The sequence below is a fragment of the Numida meleagris genome, chromosome 3 (assembly GCF_002078875.1).
Source record: "Numida meleagris isolate 19003 breed g44 Domestic line chromosome 3, NumMel1.0, whole genome shotgun sequence".
NCBI classification, from domain to species: domain Eukaryota; kingdom Metazoa; phylum Chordata; class Aves; order Galliformes; family Numididae; genus Numida; species Numida meleagris.
In genome coordinates, this window is record NC_034411.1 from 85,836,420 (window position 1) to 85,856,840 (window position 20,421).

The 20,421-nt window shown below is 35.8% G+C and overlaps 1 protein-coding gene across 5 annotated transcripts in view; it reads left to right on the plus strand.

Moving 5' to 3' along the window:
* LOC110396791 (protein eyes shut homolog) overlaps window positions 1–20,421 on the plus strand; it is a 139,982-nt gene that overhangs the window by 10,680 nt on the left and 108,881 nt on the right. Inside the window, exons 1-2 of one of the 5 annotated variants that reach the window (XM_021392648.1) lie at window positions 76–8,805; window positions 15,070–15,184. The exons of 1 other annotated variant lie outside the window; for it this stretch is intronic. In XM_021392648.1, coding sequence (XP_021248323.1) covers window positions 8,769–8,805; window positions 15,070–15,184 — 152 coding nt within the window. In that variant the 5' untranslated portion in view covers window positions 76–8,768. Of the gene's footprint in view, window positions 1–75; window positions 8,806–11,762; window positions 15,185–20,421 lie in introns of those variants that run through there. 3 more of the 5 variants (XM_021392649.1, XM_021392650.1, XM_021392646.1) reach the window with 3 other exon arrangements.

Consider the following 20,421-nt stretch of genomic DNA (forward strand, 5'->3'; position numbering starts at 1 on the left):
ACAGCAGCAACGATCTGAGGAGAAACAAACTAATTTACTAAATAAGATATCGGAATGCAAAATAACACACTATAATATAATATAATTACAATTTAAGCTAATAAATCCAATAAAATGAGAGAGAGTGTCCAAAATTAAGGTAGTCCTTACTCTAATACCAACGATGAGATGGCTGGGGAGTGAGATGCTGCTGGGACGAGAAGAGGGGACGTCCCGTGATCTGCGAACAGTTTTATCTTTCCCTCTGACTGGAAAACAGTAACAGGGCAGCAAAGTCCTCTGGGGAATGTAGTAGTTCTCTTCTGAGAGCCAGGTACATACACTACATGGTGTTATGATGTGGAATACCAATAACCAAAAATCATAAAACCATGACAACAAGCTCTTGAATGATGCGTGAACTAGTATCTTGCCACTTGCATCTTTCATGGCATAGTGCTGTTCCATTCTGAGGTGATACAAATAAACTGCTTAATAGCTGGGAAAACTGTAGGTATATATTCTGTACTTTTCTGATCTCTTTGCATCCCTTTAAAAGACAGGATAAAAATCTAATTTTTAATTCCTAACAGACCTCAACAGATCTTATTAAATCATGTCTGAATAATTTTTCTTTTTTTAATTATTCAGAGATGATCCCAACTGCACTGACTTCTTTAACCAAAGACCCTGTCAGTGGTGATGCCTAGCAGAACCTAGAACTCACCAGAAGTGCATGTCTAAACATTTGAGATCTTTTGATGTCAGCAACTGACAGTATCCCAGCTCATTTTAATCCCAGATGATTGAAGATGGCTTTTTATGGACTAAAAATAATTTCAACTATACAACTAGTATCCTTTGAATCATTTACATGGATGGAGGACAAGTAGATTCCAAAACATTAAGTGATTTGCTCAAAAATGAGTATTTAAAAATTTTATCTAATAAGATTCTTAATTTGCAGCTGTCTCTCTGAAAATAAGCATGTTGTCTATTTATGTGGTATAGATTTATTTTATGATTCAAGCCAAATGGGCTATTTCTTTCGTACCTACTTAAGCTCGTTATTGCTACATTCAGCAGTAACAAGGAGACAGAAACAGAATTTCCTTTGCTCTCCCAACCTTTCCTGCATGAGAAAAGAGTGATAAAAGCAAGAAAGTGAAAATAAAGGTAATTAGCCACATAGTAGATTTACTGTAATAGATTCCCCGCACAACTTATTCTGCTTACATAATAATATACAGCACATACTACAGTTGAGTCATCAACAGCATGCACCCAGCTGCTCCTGTGCGAAGCACAGGTGTTAGGGTTTATGTTTTTCTTTCCTGACCAAACAGTAGCTTATTTTTGTTATCTGATTGTTGTTCTTTTTTTTCATTTAATTTGAAAAACAATCCAATTCCAATAGCTGTTTACTGAAAACAGCAGTCAGATTAGCTGATCTAATCCTGCTCATGGTACCTTCCTACCTGCTCTATTCCTCTGGCTTCCACGTGAGAGACAGATGCATAATAGGGAAAGTTTTCCAGATTCATCATAAGCAAAGCACTTGACTGAAGACAGACAAATATTTAGCTGTTACAATTTAATTAGAACAGTGGGTATGTTCTTTAAAAGCACTTTGGATTTAGATTGATTCTTCTGAATTTCCAGTAAATTCATATATGAAAGATGTTTTAGTGAATATTACTATGACCATCACAGAACTTGATCTCATTATCTGGTGTACTTGGCCTTCTGGGGCCATGACCTTCAGCAAGTCTTTTCATCTACCTTTGCTTTGGCTCTTTGTTTGTGATCCAAAATTCACAGAGATCTTGTTATGATAAAATCATTAATAATCACAAAGTACTGAGCTGCATAGCCAAAGACTAAAATAATGTAAACAGCTTGTGTGTGATAAGTACTTGTTTCCTAAGATACACTGATGTTCAGTTAAAACGCATTTGCAAATGGATCAACTTTGCTTGAACTGGCCTTTAAAGCAGGACTTTCAGTGTTGTCCTCCATAGTACACTTATAGCTGAATGGGATAAGTGGGAGGAAATTTGGACCAGGGGGCTCAAAATCTGATGGTCAGCAGTGTGAAATGTAGGCAGCTATCTATTACTTGTGGCATCTTAGTGCTTAAAATTGCAGCCAAAAGAAAAAATGAAGTAATGCATTAGGTCCTTCAGAGATAAAAAAAAAAAAAAAAAAAAAAAACTTCGAGAACCTCCCCTCCTGAGGACTGGTTAATATGCATGTCAGAAGCATACTGTTACGAATGCCCTTCTGACAAGGAAATGTTTTACTATGCACCAGTCTTTGAAATTACCCTTTTTATCGTATTTACTGTTGGTGGACTACTTTCTACTCCAAATCTTGCAAGTATATGATAGGTAGACTGGGATATGTTGATATGTTTTGTTTAGTCTTCTTTAATAAGTTGTTTTTTTCTTGGTAATTTGACATTTGAAGCTTGAGAGAGTGACTTGAAAGAAAACTCTTTTTCTTTTCTTTCTTACTTTCTAAAGAGAGATTTCATTTTTACAACCCACCTGATGAAGCTCAACTACTGATCATCCCTGAATCCTCTGAGTAAAATGAAATCTGCAGTGTGATCATGTTACTGTCCATTTTACTGGAGTGCCCTGTATTATTTTATCTATTGCACTAAAAAACTATAAAATAACCTTTGGAGAAGGAATGTTATAATGGGAGTGCCTAGTATCAAGAATGCAAGCACATAGGACAAAACTGGCATTGAAATGTAAAATCAGTCTATACTTGAGACTTATTCAGATCACCACAATGAGCTGTGTATTTTTTTCTAGCAGGGGCAGCCAGGAACGTCTGTTAGAATAAGCCATGAGCATGTTGTTTGGTTGCAGTATTTAGTAGCAATTAATAGGGAAGAAAGCACTAGAACAGGCCTGATTCACACCCACATGTTATGGAGTTCCTTTGGGATCCTAAACATCGACTCTTAAAAAATGGAAAAGAAGTTTCATAAAACCACAGATAACATAGAAGCAGCTTGACTTCAGGCTAGTAGGTAGAATATTATTATTATGTTTCCACTTTATGTATGTGCTTTATGTATGTCATTTAGTGACCCGAAAGTCTCTGGTGTATTTAAGAAGTTCTCAAACCAGCTGAGTCGCAGTGGTACAAGCTCCATTGCATTCTTTTTTTTCTCACCGTGATCATGCAAATCTTAGATTTCTTTCTGCATAGTGGCCTGCCTTCAGTGAGAAGGCTGGAAAGTGATCCTAGTCCACCTCAGCCTATTCTAGTTCACAGATGGATGACTCATCCATTCTCTTGTTGTGGGCATTCTGACTCTGCAAGGTTGAAAAGGACTATACTAGACAGCGGGTCTCCTTCTAGCCAAAATCCCTAACCACAAATCTCTTTGAAAGAAAATGAGCTTCTTACCATCTGTCTCTTTTAGCAGTGTTATATGTTTGTCTCAACATGGCCGTTTCCATTATGCATACTGAACAAGTCTCATAATCAAGAATTTGGGTACCTTACTGTCCGTCTCTGAGCCTTAGGAAGATGTTTAACAGTTAAGTGCACAGGATACGATGATCTGAGGCATGATGTGTGGACCCTTCTGAAGGACTCTTCTGAGGCATTGTTTTGAACAACCTTCTGTGGCTGACCTTTCTGTGAGCAGGGCAATTGGACAAGATCATCTCCAGAGGTACTTTTCAACCTCTGTTCTGTTATTACATGGTTGTGAGGTAGAAAGAAGGTGCAGTGTCAGCCTTTGAGGCTCAGAATTAAACACCCATGCTTGACTTACTATGTTGATCCTAGTTAGTTTGTGTCAAAATGTTTGGATTTTTCCTTATGTTTTTTAAGCCTGCATTCTCCTATACTTGTTTATAAACAGGGTTAAGTGTTATGCATACTGGGTATTTAAAAGCTCTGCAGTTGTCTTTATGTGGTTTTATTTAAATGGATATTTTTCTTTTCTGTCAAGCTTGGGATCTGATCAGTTCAGTCTTTATTTTACAGTCTGAGCCCATGGTATTATGGGTTATGTGCCGCTAAGTCTCTGACATCATCTAGCCTCACCTAGCCTACCCCTTGTTTGCTGCTGGATTACAGTCTGACACCTGCCAAGTCATTTCTCTTCTTTGAAATATGCAAGGATTAATAATGAACTTATTCATAGGGCTGTTGTGAATGTTGCTTAGCTAGTAGGCCCTCATTCCACTCTGTATGTTTTAGCATGCATTTACAAAACAAACTCCTTTACATTTACTATCTAATTGCTATATTTGTCATTATATTTACACATTTGTATACACAGTGTCACAGGGATAGCCTCCTGCTGCCTGCATTCCCCATCAGTTTGTCAAAATGAAGCCATGGTGCCAAAATGCAAGGATCAATTTGTGGCTTCCACTAACTTCAGTGCTTTCTGCCTGTGCACTGCACACCAGATTTTGTCTTGATGTGCTTGATTGATTAGTGTGGGTATAGCTCTGCCAGGAAAATAGATGATCCCTCACTTATTTCAATTCTTACTTTATTACCTAAGATTAGGAAACCAGTTAAAATTAGAAACTCACAGCTACTAAATAGAACACCAAACATCAGTAACAAGTAACAGCCACTACTTCTATATATATATATATATATATATAATTCATTCATGACCTGTTACAGCTACCTGCTTCCAAAAGTGCAGTATGAGAAGGCCATGACCTCAGGTACCGTGCTTAAGCACCACCCTGTCAGGGACCTGACTGCATCCTCCTTCCTGAGATTTGTCTACTGGGGCTTGGAACTAACTCAGAGCCCTCAGCATGAAGGGACCCCCTTCCTGCTGGAGGCTGTGGGGAAGTGCTCCAGACAGTGCTTTGGGGTGCATGCAGCCAGGGCTAATTCCAGCCTTCTGCTTTGAACTGAGGCTGCACCACCAAAACTGTCCCAGGTTACAGCCCCAGTGCCTCCCAGCTGCAGTGGTGGGACTGGCTCTGGTGCCAGGCCCTGCCTCATCCCTACAGGAGCAGCTGACCCACACTTTGTCCTGACAGGTCCGGTTCAGAGTCTAACACTGTCTACCTCATCTTAGGTTCAGCAGTGAGATGAAGGCTTCCGTATTCCCTCCCATTAGGCATTATTTCCATCTGCAAGTTGGGCCTTCTGGGGGTGGCTCCTCTCGGGTCTCTAAAGCATTTTTCTCCTACCAAAATCTGCTTTGTACTATGGTGAGTTTCACAGAAGCAGTCTGAGCATTACATGGGCCACTCAGGTACTACTGTCAGTGATCTCCTCCAGTCGTCTTTTTCATCTGCCATTGGTGGTTCCTTTCTTGCATTGCTCTCATTACCAGTCTTCAGGCAGATTCGTTTAATTTTGCATGTTACTTTGGGGTCACTACTAAAGCTAATCTCCAAACAAATGTGGTTTACTTCTTCCCACCTATCATGCTTAGTGAGCTTCTTTCATGTAACTAGTGGCTATGAGCACTTCTGTGTAGCATTTGTTTCTGACAAGTTTGTGGTGCCTAGGTAAGACCATCCGAACTCTTTCTCATGCAATGAGAATTTAATTTAGAAAATCCAGCTCCTCTTCAATTTTGTGAACTGAATGCTGACTGACAATGCTGATTATCACCTAAATAATGTATCTGATTATTTAATGATTAACTTAAACTACATTGAACCAATGGTGCCAGCAGTTGACCATAGCTACAGTGAGTATGGTGACAAACATATGAAGACCTGTATCCTATGTGTATCTTTTTCTCCCTGTGAAGGACTCAAGCTTCCAAAATGCTTAATATATATAAAGTTTCAATATATAAAGTTTTTGGTATGTCTTATTACAACAAATACAATATTTTCAATATTTTGTATGTTTTTGAAATCATGCTTATGTTTTGTAGGTCCCCAGAGTTTCATGAGCGAGTGGTTTCTTTCCAAAAAAAAAAAAAAAAAAGACAGGCCATCTTAATTTTACACCAAAAGTGGGATTTGTTACTGAAAAAAAGTGTAAATAAGATAAAATCAAATGGAATTTATTCATCTTGTGGGAAAAAAATCTGAGCCAACTCAAATTTTCTGGTGGGAATTTTGTGATTTCACATTATTAATAAAATAGTTAATTTTAATAAGACTGATTTAACTTGTGTATTTAAGTTGCAAATCAGAGACAGCTTCATCTGAAACAAACTTTTGCTATAGATGTTTACTGTGATAAATAGAAACTTTATGCAGTGCCTGAGTTGTTACCTGAAGTGTTTATGTGATTGATAGCATTGAGCATCCCTGTGAAATGAAATATTTAATCTCAGCATTTTTCGTGTAGAGGAATATTTTCTAATATTTCCAATTTCAGCATGTATGGATTTGCATTCACAATACTTATTTGAAAAGTGGATGTCAAAATGAAGAAATTAAGCACCTCATCTGCAGTGAAAACCAGACTGTATATACCCAGCAGTAGTTATTGTGGTGTTTACATTTCTTTGATTTCCTTAATGACATACATTCATAAAATATAATCTTGTTAAAAGGCTAGTGTCCAACACAAGATCTCATCTACCCATGAAGAAATGCAGCACATTTCACATCATACAAGATTGCTCTTTTCCATAAACACCTCATAGTTTCTATTTTTGTAATCTGATGAAAGTAATCCATCTTGCTTAAAAAATGGAAAACTTAGTAAAGGGTGCCTTGTGAACACACATTTACCCATACAAGCTAAATATTTACCTTGTTTTTATTCTTTGCTGTTAATATTCATGAATCTTGTGAAGTATTTATTTTCTGAGTAACACACTTTAGCTCAAATGTACATTGCTAATCAAAGTGAGTGAATAAAAATAGGAGATGAGACATTTGTAATACATCATAAAATGTACATCTGGTTATTTGAGTATTGTCTCTCTTGAAATATATCCAAATTATACTATAATCTCTATTTTATCTTTCTTATATTCAAATAAGGAATAACCGTTATAATCAGGTAGTTTCGTGTGCATTTAAAAGTAGTTTTAAAGAAAACTGCAGCTAAAATGTATATAAACATATCACCATAAAGCAGTCTCTTTTTTTTCTTGATAAAAAAAGTTTGGCTATATCTTAGAAAAATATTCTCAGCTGCTCATATTGGATGGTGTGATTTAGAAAATTTCAAGTACAAGGCATACATGAAAATATTATGAGAATATTATTTTCTTTGACATGGTATTTTTAAAGCCCATACTTTTTAACACAGCATGCATACTGTCATAAGCAGGCAGCAGCAAAACAGCTGATGACTCTAGTGCAGTTAAAGGTATGTGAACCCCTCTGTCCAATTTCAGTGATAACAATAAAACATTCTGTGCTATCCTGTGCTTACATACGTAGTCTGAAAGCGCAGATCTGCTTCATTCCATTCCTTTATTCAAGTATGTCAAGAAACAGTTTTTAAAAAATGCAAGCAACTGATCACAGTGCCTGGTAGTTAGACTTCACAAATCAATAAATCTTCAGTCTGGTAAGTGTGTGTGCCATTTAACATTTCTGTCTTGTATTATTGACCTGAGGTGGGTTGCTCATGCTTTGTGAAATTAGATTTGTAATGTGCCTGGCACTTTTAGCAGCACTGTTACCTCTCATTTGTTATCTAAAATCAGAGTTACTCTTTACTTGTGTTGAAAAGAGCCTGAAGGGATTATGATGACAAGAACTCATTTTCTTTCTTACTAATGATGTCAAAACAAGAGAAGAATTGTAGGTAAGGATTGGAGAGACAGAGATTACTCTTTTAACTATTGCTACAGCTTACTGAGAGAGAGAAATTATTCATTCCCAGTTTCATGTGGGCTAGAAATACTGTATTCCCTTTCTGCAGTACACACTGCTAGACTTCTTGGCCCTTTGTTTATGATAGTATACAAAGTAATGTTTATCACAAATAAAATGTTAGTGATAACTCCCATTATAGGGCTAGCACTTTTTATCAATAACATAGTTTCAGTTAGACCAAAATAGTAATTTCCCATGTTAAGCACTGCAGTGGAGATCTCCATACCCTATTCTAAGAAGCTCCAGACGCTCATTCCTTTATCATTCTTTCAGATGATTTTAATGTAATTCAGCTAAATTAGGCATTCTTAGACCTTACTGTATAGAACAGTTGAGTAGGGAAGATAGATGCTTCAGGAGCTTGTCCTAAATGATAACAGAGATGTCTTTTCCTTTTGTCTGACTTGGATGCTTCTGAGAATGTGAAGAAGCAAGTTACTTCAATGTCATCAGCAGAGCCTGAGAATAGGCTGTCTGAATCTCACTATGAGAAGCAGGTGCTTAAAGTTTACCTAAGTTTGAATTAGGGCATCATGAGGGCATCTCTAAGGATTGAAGACTCAGGGTTACAAAGGACTAGAAAAGATGAGCCTTAAAGACTCTGAAACCAAAACACTATTGAAAGAATCTTCAATTTTTTAAAAAATAAATCAATACTTAAATGCATAGAAGTGAAATACCAGGAGGAAGTCTCTTTGTTGTGAGTACTGGTAAAGATACCAGCCTCGAATTCAAGGTTTGCACTAGCTGGCAACAGAAGGATTTTATTCTTAGCAGTCTTCCCTGTGTTATCAGTGTACATATACAAATTGTTCCTTCCCTTGGCATTCAAGTTAAAATAGTAGGTTTCTCATTAACCACATTGCTTAACCTATTTTTCTTTTTTCTTCCCAATTTAGATTGAGGTGTAGCAGTTCATTTTAAGCCATCAGGCTAAATAAAGGAGAAATAATTAGTGCTGCCTGATGGAAGTGATAAATGTTATTCATTATTGTATTTCTTCTGTCTGTAATAGGTAAGAAATAGAAGAGTCTCAATTGGAGGTCATTGTAGTATTATATTGTTATCTGTACAACGTTGTATTGAGCACTTTTATTCATGTGTCAGGTGGCTTGCTAATTTTTATTCACAGGATCAGATCTAAGATCCCCTTCCTAAGTGGAAGCCTGTATCTTAAGATGTCTCACATAATCATTCATTCCTACATTCTAGTGCAGTGCTAATCTTCTAACCTAAGCAGTGTCACTATGCTACTGGGAGTGAAAGCCCTCCTTAGGAAAGGGGAGAAAGACGTAGCTGGTAGGACGTTACCTAGCTTGTCTCTTCATGAGTACCATTCCATGCTTCTTTGAGGCATTTTGTTGGCTAGGTGTTAGGATAATTCAGTACTCAACATTTATTTGAGTTTACCTTTTTCATTTTTGTTTTGAATGGAATTTTCTCCACTCAAAATATATTTTTCATATGTTCCTTATTCATTTCTTCTCTTCAGAGAAGTGCAGTTTATGTATAAATAGAAATTCTTGCCACCATAGGCAAATTGTTATTACAACCATTGTAGGTAAAACATTGGTCGTCAGAAATATATGTATGCATGTACTTTCCTTACACTCTCTGTCTGTAGCTGTTTCACTTACGACCATTACTTCTATAAATCCATACACTGATTTCTTATTTTTCTTTATTTTCACCAGTGCTTTCATATGCATAGGATTCAACTGATTTAACAAAGGGCATTAAGACATGATATCATATCTGCTATGCAACAACATAGAAGGAAAGTAGTTTTTGAAATTTGAGGTTTTACAGAGTGTTCTCTTTTATATTTTGCTAGACTTAGAAAATGTTAATTTGCTCACTGGGAAATAATAGAGGCTGATTCTTACATAGAGTGATAGTCTGCTTCTAATGATGTTAATATGAATCTTGCCAGTTTTTAAAATAGAAATGTGATCCAACACTTTTCTGTCTGATCAAAATCACTAACTACAAGTGATATTGTAGATAAAGAGAACAATGTGGCTGCTAATGGAGTTATGCTTCTCTCTAGAATAAAAGTTCTGTGACTTGGTAAAGTCTTGTACTTTTGTAAAGAGTGTCCTTGTAAAGTTAGAGTTCACCTATTCATTGCAATCATATTTAGGTTTCAATTTACTCGCTGTTCAGTAGAAGTCTCCCATCTCACCCTTTCCCAGTGTAACAATATGTTCTTGCTTTTGATTACTATTCAAGCCTTTTCTAAATTAATAAATACACCTAATTTGATTTCCTCAGGGAAAAGCATATGAGATATATGAGATAATAGATTGGTGTTTGCCATTTGGTTTATTTAAATGGTTTCATCTGCATTTAAGGGAAGAACTGGTTAAAACCTATTACATAATGACTCTTCATTTAAAGGTTTTCCCTCTTTTCTTTCAGTGAAGATTGAATTTCCCTGATTTTCCACACTTTTTCTTAGGTGTTCCATAGGCTGAGATTACATAAAGGGACTGAAGGAAGAAATAAGCTTTTCTTTCTGTGGTTACATAGTATTAAAAAAAAATGCTTGAATGCAATTTGACGAATGAGAGAAAACAGAACAGAGGGTAAGAATGATCTGTACAAAGACCTGAAAGCATTTTCCTCAAGGAATATTCATCTCTGGAGTTCCAAAGAGTAGAAGTCTTTTCTTTTGGTATATAAGGTAGCCATAGTGTAAATCAAAACAGCCATGTTCAGGTGCAGTAAATACTCATCTGGTATGTGAATATAAAGCAGTGTTATCATAAAGAGGAGAAAGCAACAGTCTTCAGTCTCAATGGTGGATGCTGGGTTAAAAAGCACAATTTTTATTAGCAGTAAAATCTAGCAGGCCCATGAATTCATCTAACAGAAAAAAATATATACAAAGAAGCCTATTGTGATCCAACCGAAAACAGTCAGTGCATAAGCACAAGTGTAGTAAATACTCTCCATCCTTGTAAGTAAAACCAGTTTATCCTGAACCTCAGAGTTGAACATCTGGTATTCCTCAGAGTTGGTGCCTACTGATAGAATCAACAGTCTACTCTTGCAAAGCTGTCATCAACATGAATAATGATAACAATAACTGTTGTAATGATGATGAGAATCACAATTAAATTTTGTTGCAGCTTCAAAACTCTTTGTAAATATTAATGCTTATATTTCCAGTATTGTTTAGCTAATCCCATTTTTGCATGTGTGAAATGGAGATGTCACAGCATATCAGTCTTGTCACAGTGTACTGATGTATTATGCTTACCTCAGTGCAGTCCCTGTGAAGTCAGTGGAATTGCAAGATGTGAATAAAAGCAGAATTTACACTTCCCTATTAGTAGTTTCCCATTTCCCTGTAGTGTGCCAGGTGATACATGCAGTAGAAAGAATCCCATTAACCAGTCTTCTGAGGGATCATATACTTGACTCTTAGATTGACAGAGCTGGCACAAGTGAGGAATAAAGAAAGCTAAGTAGAATCTAGCACAAGCAGTACTGGTTTCACCTAAAGTACACGTGACCATTTTCAGTTAGTTATGTGCTTATACACAAACATGAATTGCTGTTTTTTTACATTCTATGTAATATGTGAAAAACTGTATGCAGGCATTACATAAAGAAGTTAAATGTCCTATGCAAGATCATAGAATCATAGAATGGCCTGGGTTGAAAAGGATCATAATGATCATCTAGTTTCACCCCCCTTGCTGTGTGCAGGGTTGCCAACCACTAGACCAGGCTGCCCAGAGCCACATCCAGCCTGGCCTTGAATGCTTCCAGGGATGGGGCATCCACAACCTCCTTGGGCAACCTGTTCCAGCCTGTCACCACTCTCTGTGTGAAAAACTTCTCCAAACATCTAACCTAAACCTCTCCCGTCTTGGTTTAAAACCATTTCCCCTTGTCCTATCACTGTCCACCCATGTAAACAGTTCTACCCCCTCCTGTTTATGCACTCCCTTCAAGTACTGGAAGGCCACAATGAGGTTTCCTCAGAGCCTTCTCTTCTCCAAGCTAAACAGGCGCAGTTCCCTCAACCTTTCTTCATAAGAGAGGTGCTCCAGTGCTCTCATCATCTTAGTGGCCCTCGTCTGGACCCGTTCCCAGAGCTCTGTGTCCTTCTTGTGCTGGGGGTCCCACGCCTGGCCACAGTACTCCCAGTGGGGCCTCACAAGAGCTCAGTAGAGGTGGACAATCACCTCCCTCTCCCTGCTGGCCACTCCTCTTTTAATGCAGCCCAGAACGTAGTTGGCCTTTCAGGCTACAAGTGCACACTGCTGGCTCATGTCTGACTTCTCATCCATCAGGACCCCCAAGTCTGTATTTATACTCCATATATTACCCAATTCTATTAGAATCTCTACAGCAGAAGAGAAAAAATACAGTTTGAAGATGAAAAAAAGGTTTTCTTTTCTGCCATTATATTAAGTGCTCTTTAGAAAGACATTTTTTTCTAAGGAGATAACATTAGAATTGTGTCTAGTTGAGAGAATCCAGATCTATACAAATTCAGAGACATTAACAACTGCAGTTGCTTCTGTTATAGACTTGTTGTTTGTCCATTCTAAGACCTGCTCTGTGCTTTCTTTACTTTGTAAATGGACTAAATTATCTGAAAGACTGGAAATTTTAAGCTTAGTTTTTACAAAATCTGAGACAGATATGTGCTAAATTTCCTTCACTGAATAGTATTTAATTACTTCAGTGGAAATGTTTGAATTATAGAATTATAGGACTGCAGATCTTTAGATCATCATCTACTGAATACCACTGCCTTTGCAGGACATGCTTATTCCATATTCTGCCATACCTGTAAATTATATACTTATGTTATTTCCAGCAGATGTTTGTCTAACCTGTACTTAAAAACCTCCAGTGAGGGAGTCTATGCAATCTACTTCAATATCTATTCCAAGAGAGAGATTTTTCTGCAGTGCCTGTCATGGAGACAACAGATAATTTATTTCTTGTTTGTAGCAACCCTCTATGTGCTTGGAGATTCTATTGTGCATATGATTTATCTTCTCTTCCTCAACACTTTCAATTTTGCCTAAGTGATCTATGTAACCATAGTATTATTATATGTATTAGCAGCATTAATTATCCACTGAAAGAATTACAAAAGTAATTACAAAAGTATCTAGGATTTGATGAAACCTGAATTCAGGTCACTTTTTCAGATGTTCATTGGCTCTTGATGGTCTCTTCTAATCTTGCTTCTCCTAGCTGATGTATTTTTCAATGTAGTTTCAAGGCTATTATCATGCCTTATGTATCAGCAACAGTAGAAATAAGGAAATGTAGATACCAAATATGCTGGTGATAGTAAGGGAGAAGAGAATCAGAGACTACTGAAAACTGATAGATTGAGCAAAACTCCTGCTGATTGATAAAGTGGGCCATTAAGAATTATGACATTGTTCATTATTGTTATGTTAGAAGAAAGCAGAGCGATGTTTATATGTCTGCTGTCTATATACCTATTTATACATTACATTATTATGCTTACTTTTTTTCTGACATTATTGTCATTTTTTCAGCTTGTCTGCCTTTAAGGATCTTTAGTATGGAACGGTTTTCAGCTATTTTCAATAGTCATAGGAAATTTCAGAATACTCTCTAGAGTACAGTTTGCTTATAATTATTATACCATAATAAGCATTGTTCATTGTGTTTATAATAGATTGTTTCTAGATTATGTAAAGGGACGTGATAATAAGCCTAGCAAAACACCCCTTAAAATCTACCTGCAAGCTGATGATTTACGTATAGTCAATTATTGGTGAATCTTTATTCTACTAAATGATCTGTAAATCAAAGAAAATGTCATAGGAATGGAAGAGTAGAATAAATGCATATTTTTGTGGTTTTTTTAATACCCTTAGTTACCACACCAAAAAATAGTTTCTGTCCAACAAAGTAATAGCAAAAATTCAGTGTCAGATGGGCTAATGTTTCTGGACTAAAACTGGATACCACAGGAGCAAGCATGGGTGTAGTAAACAGATTTGAAATTTAGCAAGTTCACTTTGATAGCATCTAAAATATATTCTCAAAGCCTGCTAGTAGAGCAAAGCCAAGTTCTAAATAATGTTCTCTTCTGGATACCTCATTCCTTATAGATTAATATATGTATGATAGAAGAAAGCTCAGCAGTTTTAATGAGAACCGTGTAAGGATGCTCTTACTCTTCCTGGATTAATCAGAACTGAGGAAGAGCTGGCAATTTTTTCTCCCACATGTTAATGTAAGTCCATTGACATTCATTACACTTTATTAGAATTTGGCTGGTTCTCAGAAGCCCCAGCAAGTACTGTGGTGGCTGTTTAAAAGTTGGAATTTTGACAAATGCTATATTCCAATATACAGCAAATTATGATACCTGAAGGTCCACTAAGAAACAAAAGGCAAATAGTAACTTTTTAAGGTCAAATTCTGGACTTAATATTATCTTTATAGGAGAGCATATAAACTGTGGGTTAGAAAGTTTTAATACAGTAACATATCATCAGTTTTATTAATATCATAAGACTTTCATCAAGAAAATTGAATATGTAAAGTCATAGAGGGAAGAGCTATAAGGTTATTCTGTTTCTTGTTGCTTTTCCCCTTCCAAAATGTAATTTTAAAGATTTTTTTTTAAAGATTTATATGGGAAAATGGGTGGAAAAAAATGTATTTGGTACAAAAATATTATGATACTACTGTGAAAATAGTTCTGTTTGGATATAGTGTAAGAGTACTAGTTTAAATATCACATGTGAATTCTGATTCAAACTTCCTCATATATTTTGAAATGTTGATTAAAATGCTTGTTATTTCCCACAGATAAATACAAAAGTCTGGCAGAAAATCATGTGTTCTTTGGATAAAACAACCCTGTCAATAAATCTGAAGTCAAGTGCTAATAAGAAACATTTAATTTAAAAGAAAATTAATATTGAGAGTGGTGTCTGAGACTGATATTTCCATAAAATTGTGTACAGGGATCAAACAACAACTAGATAGTTCCTTTTTTTTAATTGCATTAGTTACAACCTCAATGAAGAAAAAGAAAATGGAGTGTTAGGAAGACTTTCAAAGTCAATTATAATGTAGTTGGATTGATGCTCTAAAAACTCAGTTTACAGTTCTGCTTAGATGATCCTTTTTGCAACTGTTCTTTTCATGGAAAACAATATGGAGCACTTAGAAGAGATCTAGGCTGAAGGCAGAGCACTATAAAAAATGATGGAAAAAAATCTTGAGCTCATTTTGAAGTATTTTTCCTTTTCTGTAGTGGCCAATAGCAGAGACCTCTTTCCTTTTGCATCAAAGAAGATGCTGCAGAGCTCCTTTATGCAGTACAGGACGCTGTGCAGGACCCTCTATGCAATACCAACACACCAAGCAATGTAAGACACATATCAATTGAAAAGCAGTATCATTTGTATCGTAGCTGCAGTACTCCTGTTATTGGTGTGAATAAAGCAGATCAACTGCTTATAATCATAAGGCAGGCTAGAGCTCCAAAAATATTCACATGTATTATTATGTCCATTTTTATTTATGCTGTCCTTAAAAACTTTCTCCTTCTCTGAAGTTTCTCTACCTTCATGTATTTTTCTAAGTTCCCTAGTAAACCAGTCAAGAAAACTGGTCAAGGAATAAGGGAATAATTGATGTACAAACTTATATTTAAGCAGAACTTATATTTAAGCAATGCTAGGAGGAAGGCTGTTGCCTTCGATGCAAGGATATGAGGAATGTGTCAGCAGTAATAGGGAATGCAGTGTTTGGTGTAATGCTGCCAAAGACTGTTAACTGTTTTACTACTCATAGTGAAGAAAGCTCTTGACTCTTACACAAATACCAGTTAAGAAGATACTCAAACCATCAGCAAAATTTAGATTTTTTGCCCCATCAGAAGAGCCTTTTAAGGGCTTGGGTTTCTTTTCTCTTTTAAATGCAGACCACTGACAAATAACACATTCCAGTAGTTGAGTGTGTCCCCTCCACCCCCACCAATGCCTTTTTCTTTTTTAAAAACAGCATCAGGAGATTACTAGTACTGCAAGACACTATTGGGGGTCAAAGTCATTTGGTTTTTTTCCCTCTTCTGTGCTTTTGTCTGCTCCCTTGCCTCGTCTCTCTTTCTCTGCTACTGGTACGCTTTTACAGCCAGGTCACTTCATAACAACTAGAGAACCTGAAATTTGGTGTTGAATGGCTGGGGGTTACAATAGACATTTCATTGATTTCAAATAAAATGTCATACATAAAATAAAGTGTTCATTTCTGTAATTATTACTTCTTAGTGTTCTAATTGAAAGTGGTAAAAAATAGTAAAATTTGACTTTGGTGAAATTGAAGAGGGTAAAGAAACGTGAACCTTTCCATAGAAGCAGCATGCTGAAGTTGATTTTTGTTTTTAATAACAAAAAGATTTTTAAGGAAAAAAAGTAATAAATGCAGCAATTTTGGAAAGAAGTACCAAGAGGTTATTGAAACTAAAGGCACAGTACACATTTTCACACTTGTGAATTGAATGTGCTCAGTCAAAAGTAAAATCACTGTTCTTGAAAAATCTCCTGTACTGCTTGACAGGTGGTTAGATGTTCCCTTGACAACTGCTCTGGTTAATCAAGGGTGTAAATGAAGCTGCTGTTTCAGTGTTTTGCAGGAGTAATTTTAGATTGTTTCTTTAATATCAACACTTCTTCAGTGAAGAGTCATATTTGTTTTTGTAGGGATTTTTTTTCCCATGGTCTGTTATTAATTTCAGTTAGTATATGTCAGCTTGGAGGAAAAAAATAGCAATGATTCTAAATGTAATCTTCCAATTATGGCATTATAAAATGGGTAGTAGTATTTTTGCTTTGTAATAATTTTTCAGAAGACCCCAAACCTTGGTCTTCTGGCAGTTTGAGATATTCATTTGGAAAAACTCTTCCTATGACAGTTTAGCTTGCATAAAGTCAAAGGTCAATTCTCTTTATAAAGCCTCATTTTTCTATACCCACTGATCTGACCTTTTAATTTTGCTGTCTCTCTTCAGACTGTTGGAAATGTGGCTGCACCTACAGCACTATACAGAGAACATAATCGCTATAAACTAAATGTTCTTAAGTTTGTTCACACAACTGTGAATGCACCATTTTTAGATGATTACATTTGATAATTATAATGCATGAATGCAGTTAAAAGTATTCCAGAAGTTCCACTCTCTATTCTCATCAATATTGTCAAATATGTAATCAGTTTAAGATACTGTACTGTGTTTCCTTTGATATAAACTGGAAGCTGAAGCAATCATGCTATCAATTAGGGCTTAAGCCTGTCTTTCCAACGATTAGACCAGACATCAGTATGAATGTTGTGATCATACTTTCTGCTGTGCTCCTTTAGTGCCACCTGGTGACCAGCTTGAAGGAAAAAGAAAGTATGATCCTTTCTCTTGTAGAGAGGTAGCCGATGATTTAAACTAAAACGTTTGCTTGAGCAAGATTATAGCAGGTGACACTAGATTTAGAAGTGCCTCAATCTTTGCTAGTCCAAGAAGATTTATTTTAATATCATTTCCAACCTAAATTAATTCTATACTTAACTGTGCACGATTCAGTCATAGGTACAAACATGTTTCATAAACATTGCACTTTGTTAGAAATTCAGAGTCCGTTCACATTATTAATCAAGACATGGCTAGTAATGGCATTAATCACTGTATGTAACTTCTGCGTTGCATCTGTTGAAGTCAATGAGACTTTTGTAAAGAAATAGTCCCAGTAGTAAATCCTTTGTTAATTCTTGTTCTTAACGAGAGATTACGTAAAATCCAAAGCAGCTATGAAAATTCATGTTATTTTAAGTAAAGTGCAGAAAAGAAGGCTGAACCTCTTCTTATTTCAAGTCTGCTGAAAAAAAAAAAGATACCTTAGCGTTAATGGGAACATTAGCATTAACAAGAAAAGGTTGGGCTCCACATGGCTCCAGACTTAGACTGCTATGAGGAATACTCTGTATGTCATTCCCATACATCCTCCTTGCAAACCCGTTTCCCATACCTACTCCCCACACACGCAGTTCTCTTCTGCTGTGTGAAACCTTTTCATATCATTACAGGTGTGATGTGCATGAATCAGACCAATTTTGGTGCCTGACAAAATAATCCTGCAATAGGAATCATATTGCATTCTATTCTGTCACTATCTCTAGAGGTAAAAATACGCTGGCTTTGAATGCAGCTGAAATATGCCACTGAGATGTAAGGCAGATGGACTGAAATGCCTTCAGCATCTAAACAAGTGAAAAAGCACAACTGAACTACAAATTCTTCAAAATGTAAAGACGTCAGTGATTAGCCATTTTCATCTCAGGTGTTCTTAATGTGAAGTCAGCATTTCGTAATAGGAAGTTAATTAGAAAAATAAAGAAAAAATGTCAAGAGAATAAATCATCATTTCCGTTTCATCTTTTCTAATGTGAATAATGGATTTTATTTTTATAGGAGATGTGTGTAATAATACAGCTACATTTATCCAGTTGTGAGATTAGGACAGATTTAATCTTGGATTATAAGAGAAATTTTATCAAGTTGTACAGCTAGCTCAAGTGGTATTTTATTTCAGGTCATTTATGCTGCAGAACATTTCAAGTTCATTCTTTTCTCCATCATTTTTTTTTTTAAACTAGAATGATTATGTCTTACATATGTCCGTATTTTAGCATTTTATGATTTCAAATGCTGCAGTAAAGATAGAGACAGTGTTTCTGTTTTAATTGCCATTTTTCACTATTTTCATAACTTTCTCAGAAGACTGTCTTTTGGGCTTAAATTTTCCATGCTCTGTCTCTTTTCAAAAGCTACTCTAAGCATATTTGAGTAATCTAGCAAACTCAAACAGTTCTAATTTTGTGGTAATGTAAGCATGAAAAATATTCATTTTTCTCACATTTAAAATGACAGTTTTCCATTTCTGTGACATAAAACAGATAGAAATTTCATGTATTATTTGCCTGGAAGATCTTGCAGAGGAAGGATGCTGAAGGAAGTAGTGGCAGCATTCCTAACGTGTGCTCCAGAATACAGGACAACGGATTGCTGCTTGTAGCCTGTGGTTTATTTTCACAGCTCAGTCACTAATCTGCTGGCTGACATCAAACTAATCGGTTCTTTTCTTCAAGCTTTCATTGCCACATCTTAAAAAAAAAGAAAGGAGAAAGCTTTATGTCCTTTGTGAAGTGAAGACTAGATGTTCAAAATCAGTGTGTAATAGCAGATGCTTGTAGGTATTGTTTTTGCCTTTGTAATTTATTATTTCTTTTTTTTCTGACATGTTTCTTTAAAGGCATAAGTATGCCTGAATAAGGATGACAGTCTTAGGATGTTAACATTCATGTGAATTTAAGATACTTGTGATTATCTACATAAAGAAGATTTTAGCACTGAATAATCTATAAAGATTATTTTAACTTTACCTATTCGTAATTTTTTACATTTTTTTCCTTAGCAAAAAATCAAAACAAGAGAAATTATGTACTCAGATCAGTGGGAATATGTGAATACCAGGCATTTGCAATGACAATTTACAGTGCTCAGTTTAGCTAAGTAAGCTAATTGCTTGAAGAGGATCAAAGTGACATAGGCCATAGTGTTCTTTTCTTTCCCATCAGACAAACATTCCAGTTTATGAACATTGCTACACCACTTAACCTTTATTCTCTGTAGGCTGGACTATCATAAAATGTGGTCTGTAAGGTTAGACTTTGAATTGATTTTGATGCAGACTTCAAAAAACTTAGTGAAAAACAGGCATGAGGCAGAGGCAAAAGGAATGCATTGCTGTGAGCATATTAGGCCTGTGCTAGAAAATCCACTTTGACTGGTAAGTATCAAGGAAAGGTTATGAGTTTGTTTTCCCCACAAGAATGGTAAATGAGCTAAATTACTTTTAGCAGAGAAATTATCTTTATACACTGTGATTTATCTGGGGAATCCCCAGCAGCAGAAATATTAATGGGAACAGTAAATGAAATTCAAGATATTTTTAATATATCAAGAATTGGCTGGAAATCAGAGTAGGTAGAAGTACTCTCACCAAAATTGTCCTTATTCTGTGTATTTTAAAAAAATCACTAAAAAACTTGTCAATATGCCCATTACTTATTGAGGAGAATCTTCCATTTACTCAACTCACATTTTGTAAAGAAATTGTGAAAATTAGCTGATGTTCAGAACATCAGACATTGCTTCTGGGTCCATATGTTCAACATGAAAATGTTATGATAACTCTGTATTACATAAGAAGGAACTTCACTTATAATACACTTATATACTTACTAAAATACACTTGCTAGTTTTTAGATCTAAAACTAAAGAAAAATGTGAATATTTTTCAAACTCATTTGAATAGTCTAGGAGTCTGGGCCACATTTGAATATATGATAATGCCACTCAAGTATCACAGTCTTCTAAACAGTTTTAAAAGCATTGAAGTTCCTAAGTGAAAAGTAGAAAAAGCACCGCATAATTAGAAGGGTAAAATAATGATAAATATAGTGGTACTTATCAACCCCGTGTAGCATAGTGCAGTGAAGAGTTAGTGAGTTAGCGCTGACTGAAGCAATTCTGAAATCAGAAGCAATAGCCATT